The 14,117-nt window shown below is 37.6% G+C and overlaps 1 protein-coding gene across 5 annotated transcripts in view; it reads left to right on the top strand.

The window, feature by feature from the left end:
- Window positions 1–14,117, top strand: part of MYO6 (myosin VI) — a 113,693-nt gene that overhangs the window by 25,801 nt on the left and 73,775 nt on the right. For all 5 annotated transcript variants that reach the window (XM_051613938.1, XM_051613937.1, XM_051613935.1 and 2 more), the window contains exons 2-3: window positions 7,091–7,229; window positions 13,090–13,159. In XM_051613938.1, coding sequence (XP_051469898.1) covers window positions 7,113–7,229; window positions 13,090–13,159 — 187 coding nt within the window. In that variant the 5' untranslated portion in view covers window positions 7,091–7,112. The remainder of the gene's footprint in view (window positions 1–7,090; window positions 7,230–13,089; window positions 13,160–14,117) is intronic.

Below are 14,117 nucleotides of genomic sequence, written 5' to 3'. Positions count from 1 at the left end.
GTCATTATTACCTCAGGAATTAATAAAAGCCAATATCAATCTGTTAGTTAATATAAAATGTATGTTGCTGCCTTCCTCTAAGTCTCATTTGACCGTCTGTCCTTTCCACTCCTTGTTGTCTTCTCTCACGGTACAGTTCATGAAGCTGCTTCTCCTCTGCTGGTGTTCAATAAGCAATCTTTTCCTATTTCCAGCCCCTCTTTTGGACTTCTTTCTTCTGCCATACCCATGGAGTTCATGTTTATTAAAATTGCCCAGGCCCTCCTTCCTGTGGATTTCTTGGAGCTTCACTGTAACCTCCAGTGGCAGATTTTTTTGGCCATGCGGTATTTGTTTTTGTTTCTTAGGCAGTACTGAGGTGCCTGGCACTTACTAAACAAAAGCCAAAAGACGTTTGGCCTTTTAAAAATCTGTTCAGTTAAAGTACAAATTAAATTAGATAAGCTTCCTATGATAGGTGCATTTTTATGATCTCATCCTTTTTTAGTGAGCTACATTTTTGTTACATGGAAGTTGCATATACATACAAAAGTGAGAACTGATTAAACATGATGAATTTGAAAGAGCATGAAACAAATGTATTTCAAAACTGAAGGAGTTCTTGCATACAGTACAATGCCTGTATGTAACACCTTGTTCTCAGAATGTTGATAAATATGGAACATTCAGTTCCTGTGAAGGAAATTTCTTACCACTAATTGAGTTAACAAATGGATTCTTTTTAGGAGGTATTTTTTCAAAATGCGGACCTGTTAGAGCAAGTCCAGAGAAGGGCTACAAAGATGATCAGAGGGCTGGAGCACCTCTCCTACAATGACAGGCTGAGAGAGTTGAAGTTGTTCAGCCTGGAAAAGAGATGGCTCTGGAGAGACCTTACAGTCTGAAGTGGCCTACAAAAAAGCTGGGGAGGGACTTTTTACGAGGAGCTGTAGTGATAGTACAAAGGGGTAATGGTTTTAAGAGTAGATTTAGGTTAGATAATAGGAAGAAATTCTTTCCTGTGAGTGTGGTGAGACACTAAAACAGGTTGCCCAGAGAAGTTTTGGATGGCCCATCCCTGCAAGTGTTCAAGGCCAGGTTGGATGGGGCTTTGGGCAACCTGGTCTAGTGGGAGGTGTCCCTGCCCATGGCAGGTCCCTTCCAAGCCAAACCATTCTGCTTCGTACGCAGACCATCCCTGGTCCTACATCAGTATTTCTGTAGGTGGCCAAGTGGGGAAGAGGCAGGATCAGAGAGCAAAGCCAAAAGCATAGCTGGGGTGAATTAGCTCAAGCAGCAATTCAGACACAGGAAGCTAAGATGGTTTAGAATAAGCTGTGCAGGTCTTTTACTAATCCTATCCCTACCACACCCCTTGTTCTCCTGCATAAAATTGTTCTTCTAGGAGCATGGATGTTCCAGGTGAAGGTGTTTGACAAATCATACAGAGCTTTGCAGGCTTGATGTGCCAAGGTTTAGAACAGGTTTTTTGTAATCAGGAATTGCAATATTTAATGTGGAGAAAACGAAATGAGATTTGCCTCCGCTTTAAGCATGAGGGATTGGCTTGTCTTTTGAAAAAACATTTTGAGTAGCAAACCCAACAGTAGAGTAGCAGGAATTTCCTATGTGATTGCTAAACATAAAGTGAATCGAAATAAAAAGAGTGATTCTTCAGGAAGTACTACAGAAATCAGTTTCTAGCAGCTCGATATTGAAAGCCTGTTGATACAAGAAAATATCCAAGAAAGTGAGCATGCCAGGAAGATAATTTCATTAGCTGCTCTGTTCAAATTGTCTCCAGCAGTCAGAGCATGTAGCCTTTAAAAAATGTTTTTGTATAGTAATTCTCAGGTATGTGAACTATTGCTCTTTGTTTTTCTTGCATATATCTACAAAATGTGTTGGCGATTAACATGTCAGCATTACCATTTTCAGGGCAAATTGTTTTTGAGGATACCTTTGTGCTGTGCTGTACTCTAGCCCACTTTCTTCTTTCCTGAGTTGGCAGAAGTCTCTGCTTGACACAGTTACCTTGGTGATGTCATCATAAGTAGGTATGAAGAAACTACAGTTTGGTATGGCTAAAATACAGTCTGTTAGTGCAGAGAAGTTTTTTAGTAAACAGAAAAAGTAAATAAGAAATAAAAATTCAATGGGTTTAATATTCAGTTCAACTGTGCAGTTATGACTGTATTGCATTTAGCTCACAGAAAACCCCCAATGCTCTTTACTATATCTGCAGTACCTTTGAAGTACATCATCTGCAGCAGAGTGCTGAATGCTGCCTAAGCTTTGATTTTTGAGGTTTCAGTTAAACAATCAGCTAGGGCTGAAAAAATAACTTAACTGAGAGGAAGCTACCACAATGTATTAATGTTTTCCTCTTTCTGATCTGTCCGGTATGTTTACAGGACCTTTACCAAAGCATTCTCATGTGCCTGCTGTAACCTGCAGAATTATGAGCAGCTTTTAAACACACAAGTAATAGTTTTTTTCAATATAAATTAACCTATATAAGTCCACTTTTACTGCAATCATTTGCTATATACCTATTCTGGCTAGTTTATTTTCCTTGGATTTAGCCAACCTCATGAGATACAGCCAGTTGTTTAATGAAGTTTAATTTTTTTAATTTGTTTTAATTAGTCAATTCAACAATCACTACAGTGCCTTGGTCTAGTAAACCATTCATAGGATAGTGAATAGTATCAGATCATGCAAAAGTTTAAAATTGCATTACTCTGTTTTGCCTTCCTAGAATTCTTTCATCTGATGGTAGTATTGGATTTCCTTTTGATTATCCTATAAAATAAAAATGTATTATATTATTTTAAAATTATTAATAAGTAAATAAAGATAATTGGGATGATAATGTGATGACTTTCAACTGAGGAATTCGTAGTTGTTTCATATACTCAATGTGTTATGTAAATTTTTTTTTTTTTGAGAAACACTATTATTAAACATTCCACAAAAGAGGAAATAATAGTGCAGAAGACATTAAAGAAGAGCTGGCAGGTATTTTTCTTGCTGTTGTCATCTGTGGAGTGCAGTGTAGTTTTGCCCTGCAAGTTTTTTTAACTGCTGGCTTCCTAGTGTTTAGCCAGTGCTGAGTGTGTTGAGTACAATTTTATTACTGCTTGCCAATCATGAAAATAAAAAAATCTGACATTTGATGGAATAGCTGTTGAGTAACTTCAGACAAAGGCTTGTTTTACTAGTGTTCCTCTCCTGTTTGGCAGAGACAAACAGGGTTCCGGATCTCTCTTTCTACGGACTGTAGGAAGAGGGTAGGGCAGCTGGCTTCCCAGTTACATGCATAACCTTTGTGAATTCTCTCCTTGGTGTTGGAATAAGTCTTAGTTGTGGAGACTAAAATGACTTAGCAAACTATAATAAACTACTTTCATCTTTGTTGAATACCTATATATAAATAGAAATGTGGAAGGTGGCTCATTTTGGCCTCCTTTATTTATTTGGAAGCATCATTCAGGTGACTCCTTGTGTTGCTCTCAAATGTGTTGCTTTAGTGCTTTTAGCCTGGATATGAATCTTAGAAATATAGAATCATTTAGGTTGTAAAAGACCTTTAAGATTAGAGTCCAACCATAAACCTAACACTGACAAGTCCAGTATCTTTTTTTCTTTCATAATTTTCGGAAACCATGTGCTCTTTCAACAATGTAGTGAAGTTGACTATATATAGAATGGATTTAGATGCATGCACATGGGAAAGTTTGTTCTGCTGATTGCTGTTAATGAATGGTCTGTAGCCAGACTGGGCCTGTATTTTTATGGGGAAAATATGATTTGACAGTTCTCCATCCAAATCTATATTTTTCCCCATTTGTACTCTGATATGTGCACTTTAATTGGGAAAGCATAGTTTAATGTTTTTTAAAAGTGCTGTTTTCCTTTTTAAAAGACTTCTATAAGTAAGTTGAACTTTGAACTTTTTGTTTCTATTCATCTTAAAATGCTGAGCTGGAAACTGGCTGTTCAAGAACTGGTTCAGGAATAAACTTCATGCATGTCTCAAGGGCAATGGCATATACATCAGATGGAGGGGTAGATAATAGAGCAGGTATGACCTGATAAGTTTGGGTATCCAATTTTAATGTGCTGCCTGTCAGAGTCCCAGCTGACAGAGATGGAGTGGTGCCAAAACTAAAATTTTACAACTGGTTTTGTGTCACTTCTCAGGCAGAAGACTGTTTGCCAGGCTGGATGGGGCTTTGAGCAACCTGGTCTAGTAGATGTTGTCCTTGCCCATGGTAGAGGGGTTGGAATTAGATTGTCTTTAAGGTTCCTTCCAACCCAAACTAATCTATGATTTATTAAAAGTAATTGTCCCATGGATAACTACTACTCTCAGATGGTTTCACCTAGTGGATTCTTAGACTCTTGCAAAACCTCTGGTATTTTTCTTAAACATATATTTCTGGGTAGTGGATGAATTCAGTAATTGCTCTGTCCTTCAAGACAATTTTTTTTAGCTCGTGATGCTCCCCTTACAAAAATTATTGATAAACCATGAGGAAGATTGAAGAATACATAAGACTGCAAAAGCCCATGTCAGTGAGCAAAGCAGAAGCCTCCAGAAGGTATTTGGGGAGGTCAGATTCTAATTTTCAGCAGAAAGATTGGCAGTAATTTCAGGGTTTCTATCTTGTGTGACATGGTTGTGTCCAAAGCCTTGGCCATGCTACTTAGGATGTAAAAGCAGGCCTTGCTTTTAGTGGTTGTGTGACATATCATGTAGGTATTAATTTGAACTAACATTTTACAAGCAAGTGATAGGTTTGTGAAGAAATGAAGGCCTGGTTATACCCAGAAATAAACCCAGCTGTTTAGCAGCTGTGCTCGTGGTGGCAGTTGTGCTCAGAGTTCTGATCTGGCTGAAATAATAATAATAATAAAAAATAAATCATAAAACTGTGGTGTATCCTGGTTCTGATTTACAATATCCCAAGGAAAATAAAGTGGCCAACAGCCAATTGTGAATGAATATAGATGCTGTTTTACAGGATTTATTGTATTATCCTGGCAACACATGATGAAGATGATGCCATTTTGTTGAGTTTATGGGATGTGGCTAAAGGTTTGAAGTATATGGAAGTGAATGTGACACTTGATGTTTTAGAACATAAACTTTTTATGAGTAGTTAAGAGAAGTTAATATGATTCTTTCATTGGGGAAGAGTAAACCACAAGTTTTCCTGTATTAAAAAGAATGTTTTAAATACCATGAATTTAATGAGTATAATATATTAGAAACATTTGTTAATATCTTCCTGAGCTTCTTATATCCTGAACTGCATTTGGGGGAAAAAAACACCTGATTGAGTAAACTTAAACACAAACCCAGACATCAACACTAAATTAAGTACTTTATAATTAGTTTATTTTCAAAAGTCTCTTCAGAAGGCTACTTCATTGGAAAAATAATTGACTTCTCATTCTGAGTCTTTACTTTAGAATTATTTTTTATCTTCTACTATTTCATATTAAAGTTAACAGCAAATTGTCTTATTCCTTGACAAGTAAGATGCTAAGACCAGCAGCGTTCTCAGAGTGGTCACACAGTCTCAAAGTGGCCTTTTCCTTCTCTTCAAACCTTTCTAAAGTCCTTGGAGGCAGCAAAAAAAGCAGGTCATGAATGCCATGTCCTGACAGATCCTCTGTGGGAAAAGGGTGTCCTTTTGTGCTCATGGTTGTGCAGCTTTCTGGTGGGCCAGTGACTCTTTTTCCTTGCTGTTGCTTATGGCAAAGGATTCTGCAGCCTTCCCCAGTTGTGAGAAACTTTGGAGCTCCTTTTTCCTTCTGATGTGGCAAAAGAAAAATGTGGGACATGTTTCCTAGCTTACAGACTCTTGGAGTTTGCTGCCAGTGTTTTGTTTGCTGGCAGCCTTGGCAGGCTCTTTTGGTTCATGCTGAGGGACAAGTTACACCTTGGTGATATTAGATACTTCTTACAAATTTTGAAATCACTGAAACATGTCAGTTTAGTATGTGAATGAGTTTTGGAGGGGAGTAAGAAACTGCTAGGGCAAGTGAGCCTTTCAAACTGTGTGGACTCCCGATTCTTGTTAGGCTAAGGACTAGAAAGTGTTTTTTTTTAAAAAAAAAAAAAAAAAGAAGAAAAAAAAAAAAAGAGAGAGAGAGAGAACTAATTCAGAATATTTTAAATGGCACCATTAGCCATTCAGAATGTGCCAGTCCTGGCAACTTTCCTGGTTAGTTCAATGAGCACTGCATGCAATCAAATGCTCCTTTAATTGGGAGCTTATTTAGCTGCATAACTTGAGGAGCCTAAGCTTTGAATGTTCTGGCCTTTGCATCTATTTAACTTGTACATCGTAAATTCCTCTGAAACAACTTTCATATCATATTTTTATAGAAAGTAAGGTTGGTGTTTCTTAAGAGGCAGAGTTGTAATGTTACAGTATCAGAGGTCAATCTCTCAAAGACTTATAATATGATAAATCAATTGTGAACAAATGCATTTGTAGGTTATTTAAAAGCCATGTGGCCAGACAAGTGAAGAGAGTGAGGACGTTCATTTGTCTCAAATGACAACAGGCTGGATTTCTGCTCACATGCCTTGACATGTGCCTGTTAAAGGAATTCAAGTATTTTCACACCAGATCAGGTGAAGACAAGTATCCATTAGTTGTGTGCTCCACTGCATGCACATATATGTATGTGTGTCTATACATTTGTTTACATGTACGTGTATATACACACTCCTAGTAGAGTCTTAGCTTTGAATCTGTCCTGTAGGTAGACTCCCTTTTTGGTTCACAAGCCAGGGAAATTGGGGAAAGAGCTGCAGGATCCTCAGATCTGTGGTGTCCTCAAAAATGAATCTGCTGTTGAATATTCTCCATACTCAAGTCTGAGGGTGTCCTCTGTAAGCAAAGCGTCACGGATTGGAAAAAGGCTGGAAGAGTCTTGTCCTGACAGGCTGGCTCTGGTCTGCAGGCTGGCTTCTTCCACACTAAATAATATGAATAAACATAGTAAATCAAAGTCTGTATAGTGAATCCCACTAGCATACTATGTTTGTATATGAATTTTTTTGTTAATTTTTTTTTTTTCCTTACAGGAAATACTGGATAGCTCCCACAATGGAGGATGGGAAGCCCGTTTGGGCTCCACACCCAACTGATGGGTTCCAGATGGGGATGATTGTGGACATTGGCCCTGACAATTTAACTATTGAACCTTTGAATCAGAAAGGCAAAGTAAGTATCTCACAAAGAGATGGAGAAAAATCTTACAAAACCATTTTACCTGTAGATCAGATCTTTGCCAATATCATTACACACAAGTGTGAATGAGTGGAAAACAGTTTTTCCAAGTTTGGCTAAGAATCTTTGTTTAGTTTTAGCTCACGTTGAAAATGAAACATCCCACTGAGAAGATCTTGTCCGTGCTTTCTGTCAGTTATCTGCATGTATGTTGCATATGTGCTCATGAAGGAGAGAAGGATTGAATCCCTGTAGCCTTTTGATTCAGTACTGTATACTTTACTTTTATAAATTAGAGACTGGTTAAGAGCCTGCTGTTGAGATTAGCTTCTCTTCTTCCCCTTAAATGCATAGAGGTGTCCTAGGCTTTGGTTTAGATTAGACACTTCAATGTAAGGCTGATGAAGATAAAGACATGAATCCTCTTTCCTCAAGAACCTTGAGAAGTAACATGATTTCAAACAAAGGTCCTGTAGAATTACTACATCAAATTAAAGGCAAAATAAATGTAACTTGAAAAATTAAGTCCTCATTCATCCTATTAAGTGTGTTTCAACTGTTTCATTTCTCATTACATTTTTGAGATTCTTGTAATTAAATATCAGTTTTTACAGGAGGTACCTTGTATCTATTAATTATCCTAATTCAGATGGCAAGTATCCTGGTGTTTACTAACTGGGATAAGATCAGACACTGTTTTAAAGTGGTGATTTTGGTCTTAGTGAATATGTGATATGTGCCCTTTCTAACAGTTTTGTCCTGTCTGTGTGTCTTCATGTGTGGAAAAGACAAAATTATTTGTGTAACTTCTTTTTCACATCAACAGTAATAGGGAATGCCTTGTCACAGGTCAAAAGGTTATGCAGCAGTTCTTCCTTTCGGGGGGAATGTCTTTTCTCTACGTCTTGGAGAGGAAGTTCATTCTAAGCTTTCCTTAGAAAGATAAAACAAGTGTAATTTTTGATATTTTGTGCACGTGAGATAAAGTCTGTAGGTTTAGTAACAGTGGTATGCATTCTTCAGTTTGCAGAAGAGGAAAATTACTCAGATGAAAATACCAAATATTCCAAACCTATGGTTTAAGTAACCTTTAAATGATTTAGACCTCTTCCTCTATTTCTGTTTATATCCCCAATGGGTTCTGATGTGATAAAGAGCAAAAGTCTGTATATTGAAACAGAAACAGGCAATAAGGACATTCCTGAGTTGCTATTTATTTCTCATATAAGCTCCTTTCAGGGAGCATGTATTGTTTTGGGTTTTTTTAATATAACAAAAATATGATCCTAAAATACAGATGTTTTGCTTCATGATTCACAAGGAGCAATCTCTGTTGTCTAGTAGTTTGTTATTCTCCTGTTAGCTGTTTTGCTGAATTAAGCAGATCAATTAATTACAGGCCTAATGTTCACTCACTTAAACAAACGAATACTTCACAGTTAGATGTTTAAATACCATAGAGATTATGGTCCTATATTGCTAATTATCAAACTTCCTTTTATTAACAGAGGCAGATAAAGCATTTTCTTTATTACCTTCTTAGTCTTTTCAAGGTGTCATTGACTTCTTTTAATAGTGAAATGTTTCTTACTGTTTTTTGTCTTTTTAAGAATATTCTGTTCATGTGTGCTTAGACCATTAATTTGAAGTAGTCAGCATCAATACCCATTATTATTAACTTTGTTTACTCAAATGATAGTTCAAAAGTGCTCTTCACTAAGGAGTGATCCAGCACCTCCAGAGTTGCCCGTGATAATTACAGGGAGGAGAGGAGTAACCTGACCTTGTAAACATATCCGGGCACTGTAACTTATTATTATTTTTTAATCTGGGTCATTACTATGTCATATCTATTCTCTGTAGATGCTGGTAGTTTACCAGAGATCACAGGCTAAAAAGGAAATGTGTATGCATATGTGTGATTGTTGCCTTTTATACCACTTAATGGTTAATTAAAATAGGTTGTTAATAACTGCAATAAATGCTGCAAGGCAGCAGTTTTATGATGTCTCAGTCTTCCCTCCCTTCCCCGCCCATAGCTAGCTCTGCTGTTACAGAGTGACATCTCTCAGCTCTGCCCACTGAGCTGTGCATGACACAGCAAATGAGGTCAGAGAATGGATCCAACTGAAAAATGAAGAAGTGGGAAGTTTTCAGGATGGTAGCAAGCAGTGGCAGGAGGATGGAAGACCTGGGGCCAGAGTGGCCACAGATTGCTTTGTATTATGAAACCAACTTACTCAGTCCAGATGGGGTGAAGGTAGTTGGCTAACACGGCAATTTACTTATAAACCAGCAATAGCAGTTTTGAGTCCTGCAGCCCATACATAGTTAACAAAGCATTTACATCTCCGTGCAGAGGCTGGATGTTTAAAGAGAGGGGGGGATCTGAGTCACCCAACCTGTGCTGTACAAAGAAGGGTAATCCAAGCTGCGGGAGCGTGTTATCAGAACAGGGTGCATGTGTTACATGATGGGACCTGCTCCACAAAAACTAGATCATCGGCTTGCAAGGCTGGTAAATGCCACGACTGGAAAGAAAGCAGAGAAACTGGAGAGGGGTTTGCTGATGACTGTGGTGTCCCGCTTGGGGCTGGAGCATTGCCCTGAGGATGGGCTTTGAACCAGACCTGTGTCCCACCAGCAGTCACATGCTGGTGTACAAGGAAGGAGGCAGGTAGAAAGGCAGCCACTTGTTAAACTCAACTAGTATTGCATTCACACTTCTACTTGGAGACTACTTTTCTGAACTCACTGGGAAACCTAACCGTAGATCCTGTTGCATATATATATATTTTGCTATGTTGTTTGGTGCTATAACAGGGAGAAAGCAGGTATCGGTGAAATTGCCAGATGGGGAATTTACTCTTTTCTTGGAGGTAACAAATTTCAGTGAAGAGATTAGGAAGAGATACCTCACAGGGACTTGACCTGAGATGCCCAGGACCCTTGTGGCACTGAGGAGCAGGGGGCAGGCTTTTCCTAGAGCATTAGCAGTAGAGAGTTTCTGGCAGTTGTTGGGAGGGCGTGGGGTGCTGCAGGCACCTGCTGACACCCTTTCCTGTCAATGAGAGGGACCTTATGGCTTTGCGCCAGGTCTGAAGGGTCAAGGAGGGCTTTATGGGGCACCTGCTCTGGTATGCTGTGAATAACCAGAAAGGTATTTCCCTGGGCTTAAGTATAAATGAATAAATGTACTTTGAAAGTAAGGATCAGAACGTCCAAAGTTCAGTGTTTCAAGCTAAGGATTTTTTTAGCAGTCAGTGCAACTTGTTTCTGTGAATGAGGCATGTTCTTGTCTGTCTTATGCACAGTTTGTACTGCTTTAGGTTGGTTTGTGAAATACAGCTGATGGTAGGGGTGTCTCCTGTCTGTATCTGGAAGGTATAAAGGAAGGCATGGTTACATGTATTGGATTACATGGTAGAAAGAAGATCCTACTTGAATGGAAAGATATCTTTTTTCACTCATCTAGTTTCTGGGAGAATATTTAAGATTGCCATTGCATTTCAAGGGCTGCTTCATTATAAAGAGGGGAAAAAAAACAACCCTATAAAAATCTGTAAAACCTCTCTTTTGCTTTGTGTGACCACTTTAGTTTCTGATAAGATTATTATCCTCTACATTTTCTTGGAACAAGTTTGTCCTAATCTATGTCTTATGCAAAAGTCTTCCACCAAATGAACACCTTAAGTTTGTGTTTGGTTTTTTTTTTTTTCTTACAGTAAAGGTTAAAAAAATAATAATGGAACAACATAGTGAAGAATTTATTTGGATAGTTTTTTTTTATTGATAGACCTGGAATACTTTGCCCATTCTCTAATTTAATATATTAGATTTTAATAGTAATTAGAGCATGGCACATCCAGCTGTGGCATACAGGAATGAAAATTCTTTGTTGATTTAGTTAAAATTAGGCTTCACGTTCGGATCTAAAAAAGTCCAGCAGAAAAACATAAGCTTTCAGATAAGCCTTCTTCAAATTGCTTATTTGTTTTATCACTTCTGAAATATTCTAGAAATTACTTCACAATTCACATTGAATGAAAAAAGTGAAGGGGGACATAATACAGCATGAATTATAATTATTTTCTTCATTTAAATTTATCTTGCATCAGAAGGCTGGGTGGTGAGGACATTGAAAAAGCTCTTCCTTCGTCTTCTGGGATAGATTGGGAATGGCTGGCTTGAGGTCAATGAAATGTAGAAGTATCAGAGATGTGTGAACAGTTTTACAGAATAGTTGGTTATTGTGTTCATTCTTTCCTTTAAAAAATTGTTAGTGGTTTAACTTGGGTTACACATCAGCAGACAAGAACAAGAAGTGAAGTTAGATTTTTGTGAAGTCAGCCATGCTCTTTTTAAGTTTTCCAGTCTTTTATGCACAGTGAACTGGTTATGAGAGAGGATGTTGTGTTCAAATGTATCTTTACCTTTATCATTGACAAACTTGCAGAGAAAATTAATGGGCTATGTTCTAACTGCTATATCATGAGAGAGAGGAAAGGGAGGCGAGAGGGGGAATATCTGCACTACTAAAAACTCTAAATAGCAGCTGGCAACTTTCTGAGGAAGATAAAGATGTCCAGGTTCTCCACTGCTCCTCTAAGGCCTGATAAATGGTATTTTGGAGGAAGTTGGTCCAATGGATACTCAGACATTCCAATGTCATTGAGCAGCTCCATTTCCTGTAGGCTTCTTGTGCTTATTTTTTTTTGCATTAGAACCTGATAAGGGAATGACAAAATAAAATTTATTATGGCTACAAATTGCATGCTTTATGGTAACTTTGTAGGGAAGGGATGTGGTAGACTTGCTGTTTTCTGACTGGCAGCAGTTGGTTCTGTTCTGAGACATTTTTAACCCTTCCCACCTTGAAGGGAATTTCTGGCAGTTCATAATGCTGTAAGCTACAAGAGCTCACATATTGTGTCCATTTTACTGCAGCAAAGATGAAGGAAAGTACTGTATTTCACCTAAACTTCCCTGTGAGATGTTTCTCATGGGGCTGTCTTGCAGAGTACCATGTTAAACAAGCAAACATGTTTGTTTACTAAGATCATTCTTTATATCCAGTTGGTTGCCTTTCAAATATTAGACTAGACTTCTTGTCTCCATTTCCAGGGGGAAAAGGAGCCTGTGCCTGCAGCACCATGGCAGCTATCGTGTTTAATTGGTACAACAGGGTTTTTGTTCATTCATAGGTAGCTCCAACAGGCTATTACTATGGTAAACAAAAAGTAGAATTAAAAGCAAAGCCTTTACAATAGATATTTTTTTTTTTTTGCAGATGCTCTGATGCGTGTGTGCTGCAATGTTTTCCCTTCCTTTTTTAGAACAATATACATTATGATTTCTGGAGAATAAAGCAGAAACAGAGTTGCTTTTGTTATTAATTTTTCCAGCTGGACATGAACACTTGATAAATAGCTGTTTTGTATAACTGAAATACGAGGGTTGAAGGAAGGTCTTGTTTAATATTGATTTATTGAAGAACAACAAAACAACAAGCAATAACCAAATCTGCAGTACTTGGGGATACAGAGGATATTATCTATTGAACATTTGTATTTTAAGTGGGAATGTTTTAAACCAGCATATAATAATGACAGCACAATCCTTTGCACTAATAATTTGGGGTTTGTTCTTTGTGCTTCTTTGCAAAATGGAGAAAGTTGTGTGTCCTTCACAATGCCATTTCCTTTGCAGTATTTATTTTTTATCTTTTATTTATTTTTTTGTATTATTATGCAATATTACAATTACAGTGCACTCCTTTTATTGCATCAAAATCTTTGAACTATATGTCTATTTTAATGGAATTCTGACAATCTTACTATTTTTCATCTAATAGATGTTCCAGGCTGCTATCAATCAAGTGTTTCCTGCAGAAGAGGACAGCAAAAAGGATGTAGAAGATAATTGTAAGTTATGAATTTAAAAATAAATTATGCATTTAAAAACAAAATGCATAGAAGGGAATATTGTTTCCTTACAAGCTTCCTGTTTCTTCCTTGTAGTCTTTATTTTGCTTCTTTGCTTGAATTTATCTATGACCTCTACTAGTCCTTTAAATTTATTAAAGTAAGCCCATTTGAAATATATTGTGTTTTTTGGTTTTCAGTTGAAGTTTCAGTTTTAGGAACTCATTGTTACATTATTCCCACATACAACTGTTATTTGACTTCAGGTACATATCAGCTGTCAACAAACTACATCAGGATCAACTGCATTCAGCCCTGGGAGAGTTAACTATATCTTTTACAGTTCAACAAAAGCATTTGTTGCTTTATCAGCAGCTGTATTGTACAGCATTTTCCTGCATGTAACCCATTTCCCAGATAGCACTCCTGTGGAAGTACAGGTAATTGAAAATAAATTTTAAGATAACTTTCCCAAACCTGGAGACGGGAATCTTGGACCCATTGTGGCCACCAGAAATGGAAATAGGTTATACAGGAGTGCTGCTGGAGGAGTTTTGAGGTGAACTTTTGTAATAATCTTCAGTGTTGATTTGCAGGGCTTTTATTTTGTTAAATATTTTGGTTAGATGTGTGGAAACAAATACAGTATTCAAATCTGAGGAAAAAGGGGAGAGTACCAAGAAAGGAGAGTAAGTGCTGGGATTAGCTTTTAGGGAACTGAAACATACTTTGCTGCTGGTGCTCTGTGTGAGCAAATCACAGAGACTCTCCTGTCCTGAAAACCTTATGAAGGCAACTCTTTTAAGTTTCCCGTGGTGTTTACTGGTTAGTGAAAATACTCATAACTTTGTAAATGGTCGGCAGAAGTATCTTCTATTGTTCTTCAGTTAATATGGAAGCTAGGGCTTTGAAAGTTGTTTAGGTGATTTAACTGCAATTCCTGTTTTGGAATAGGGGT

Source organism: Apus apus, chromosome 3, assembly GCF_020740795.1.
Source record: "Apus apus isolate bApuApu2 chromosome 3, bApuApu2.pri.cur, whole genome shotgun sequence".
In the NCBI taxonomy this organism is placed as follows: Eukaryota; Metazoa; Chordata; class Aves; order Apodiformes; family Apodidae; genus Apus; species Apus apus.
The sequence above is the reverse complement of the archived record's forward strand: the minus strand, read 5'-3'. Positions and strand labels throughout refer to the sequence as shown.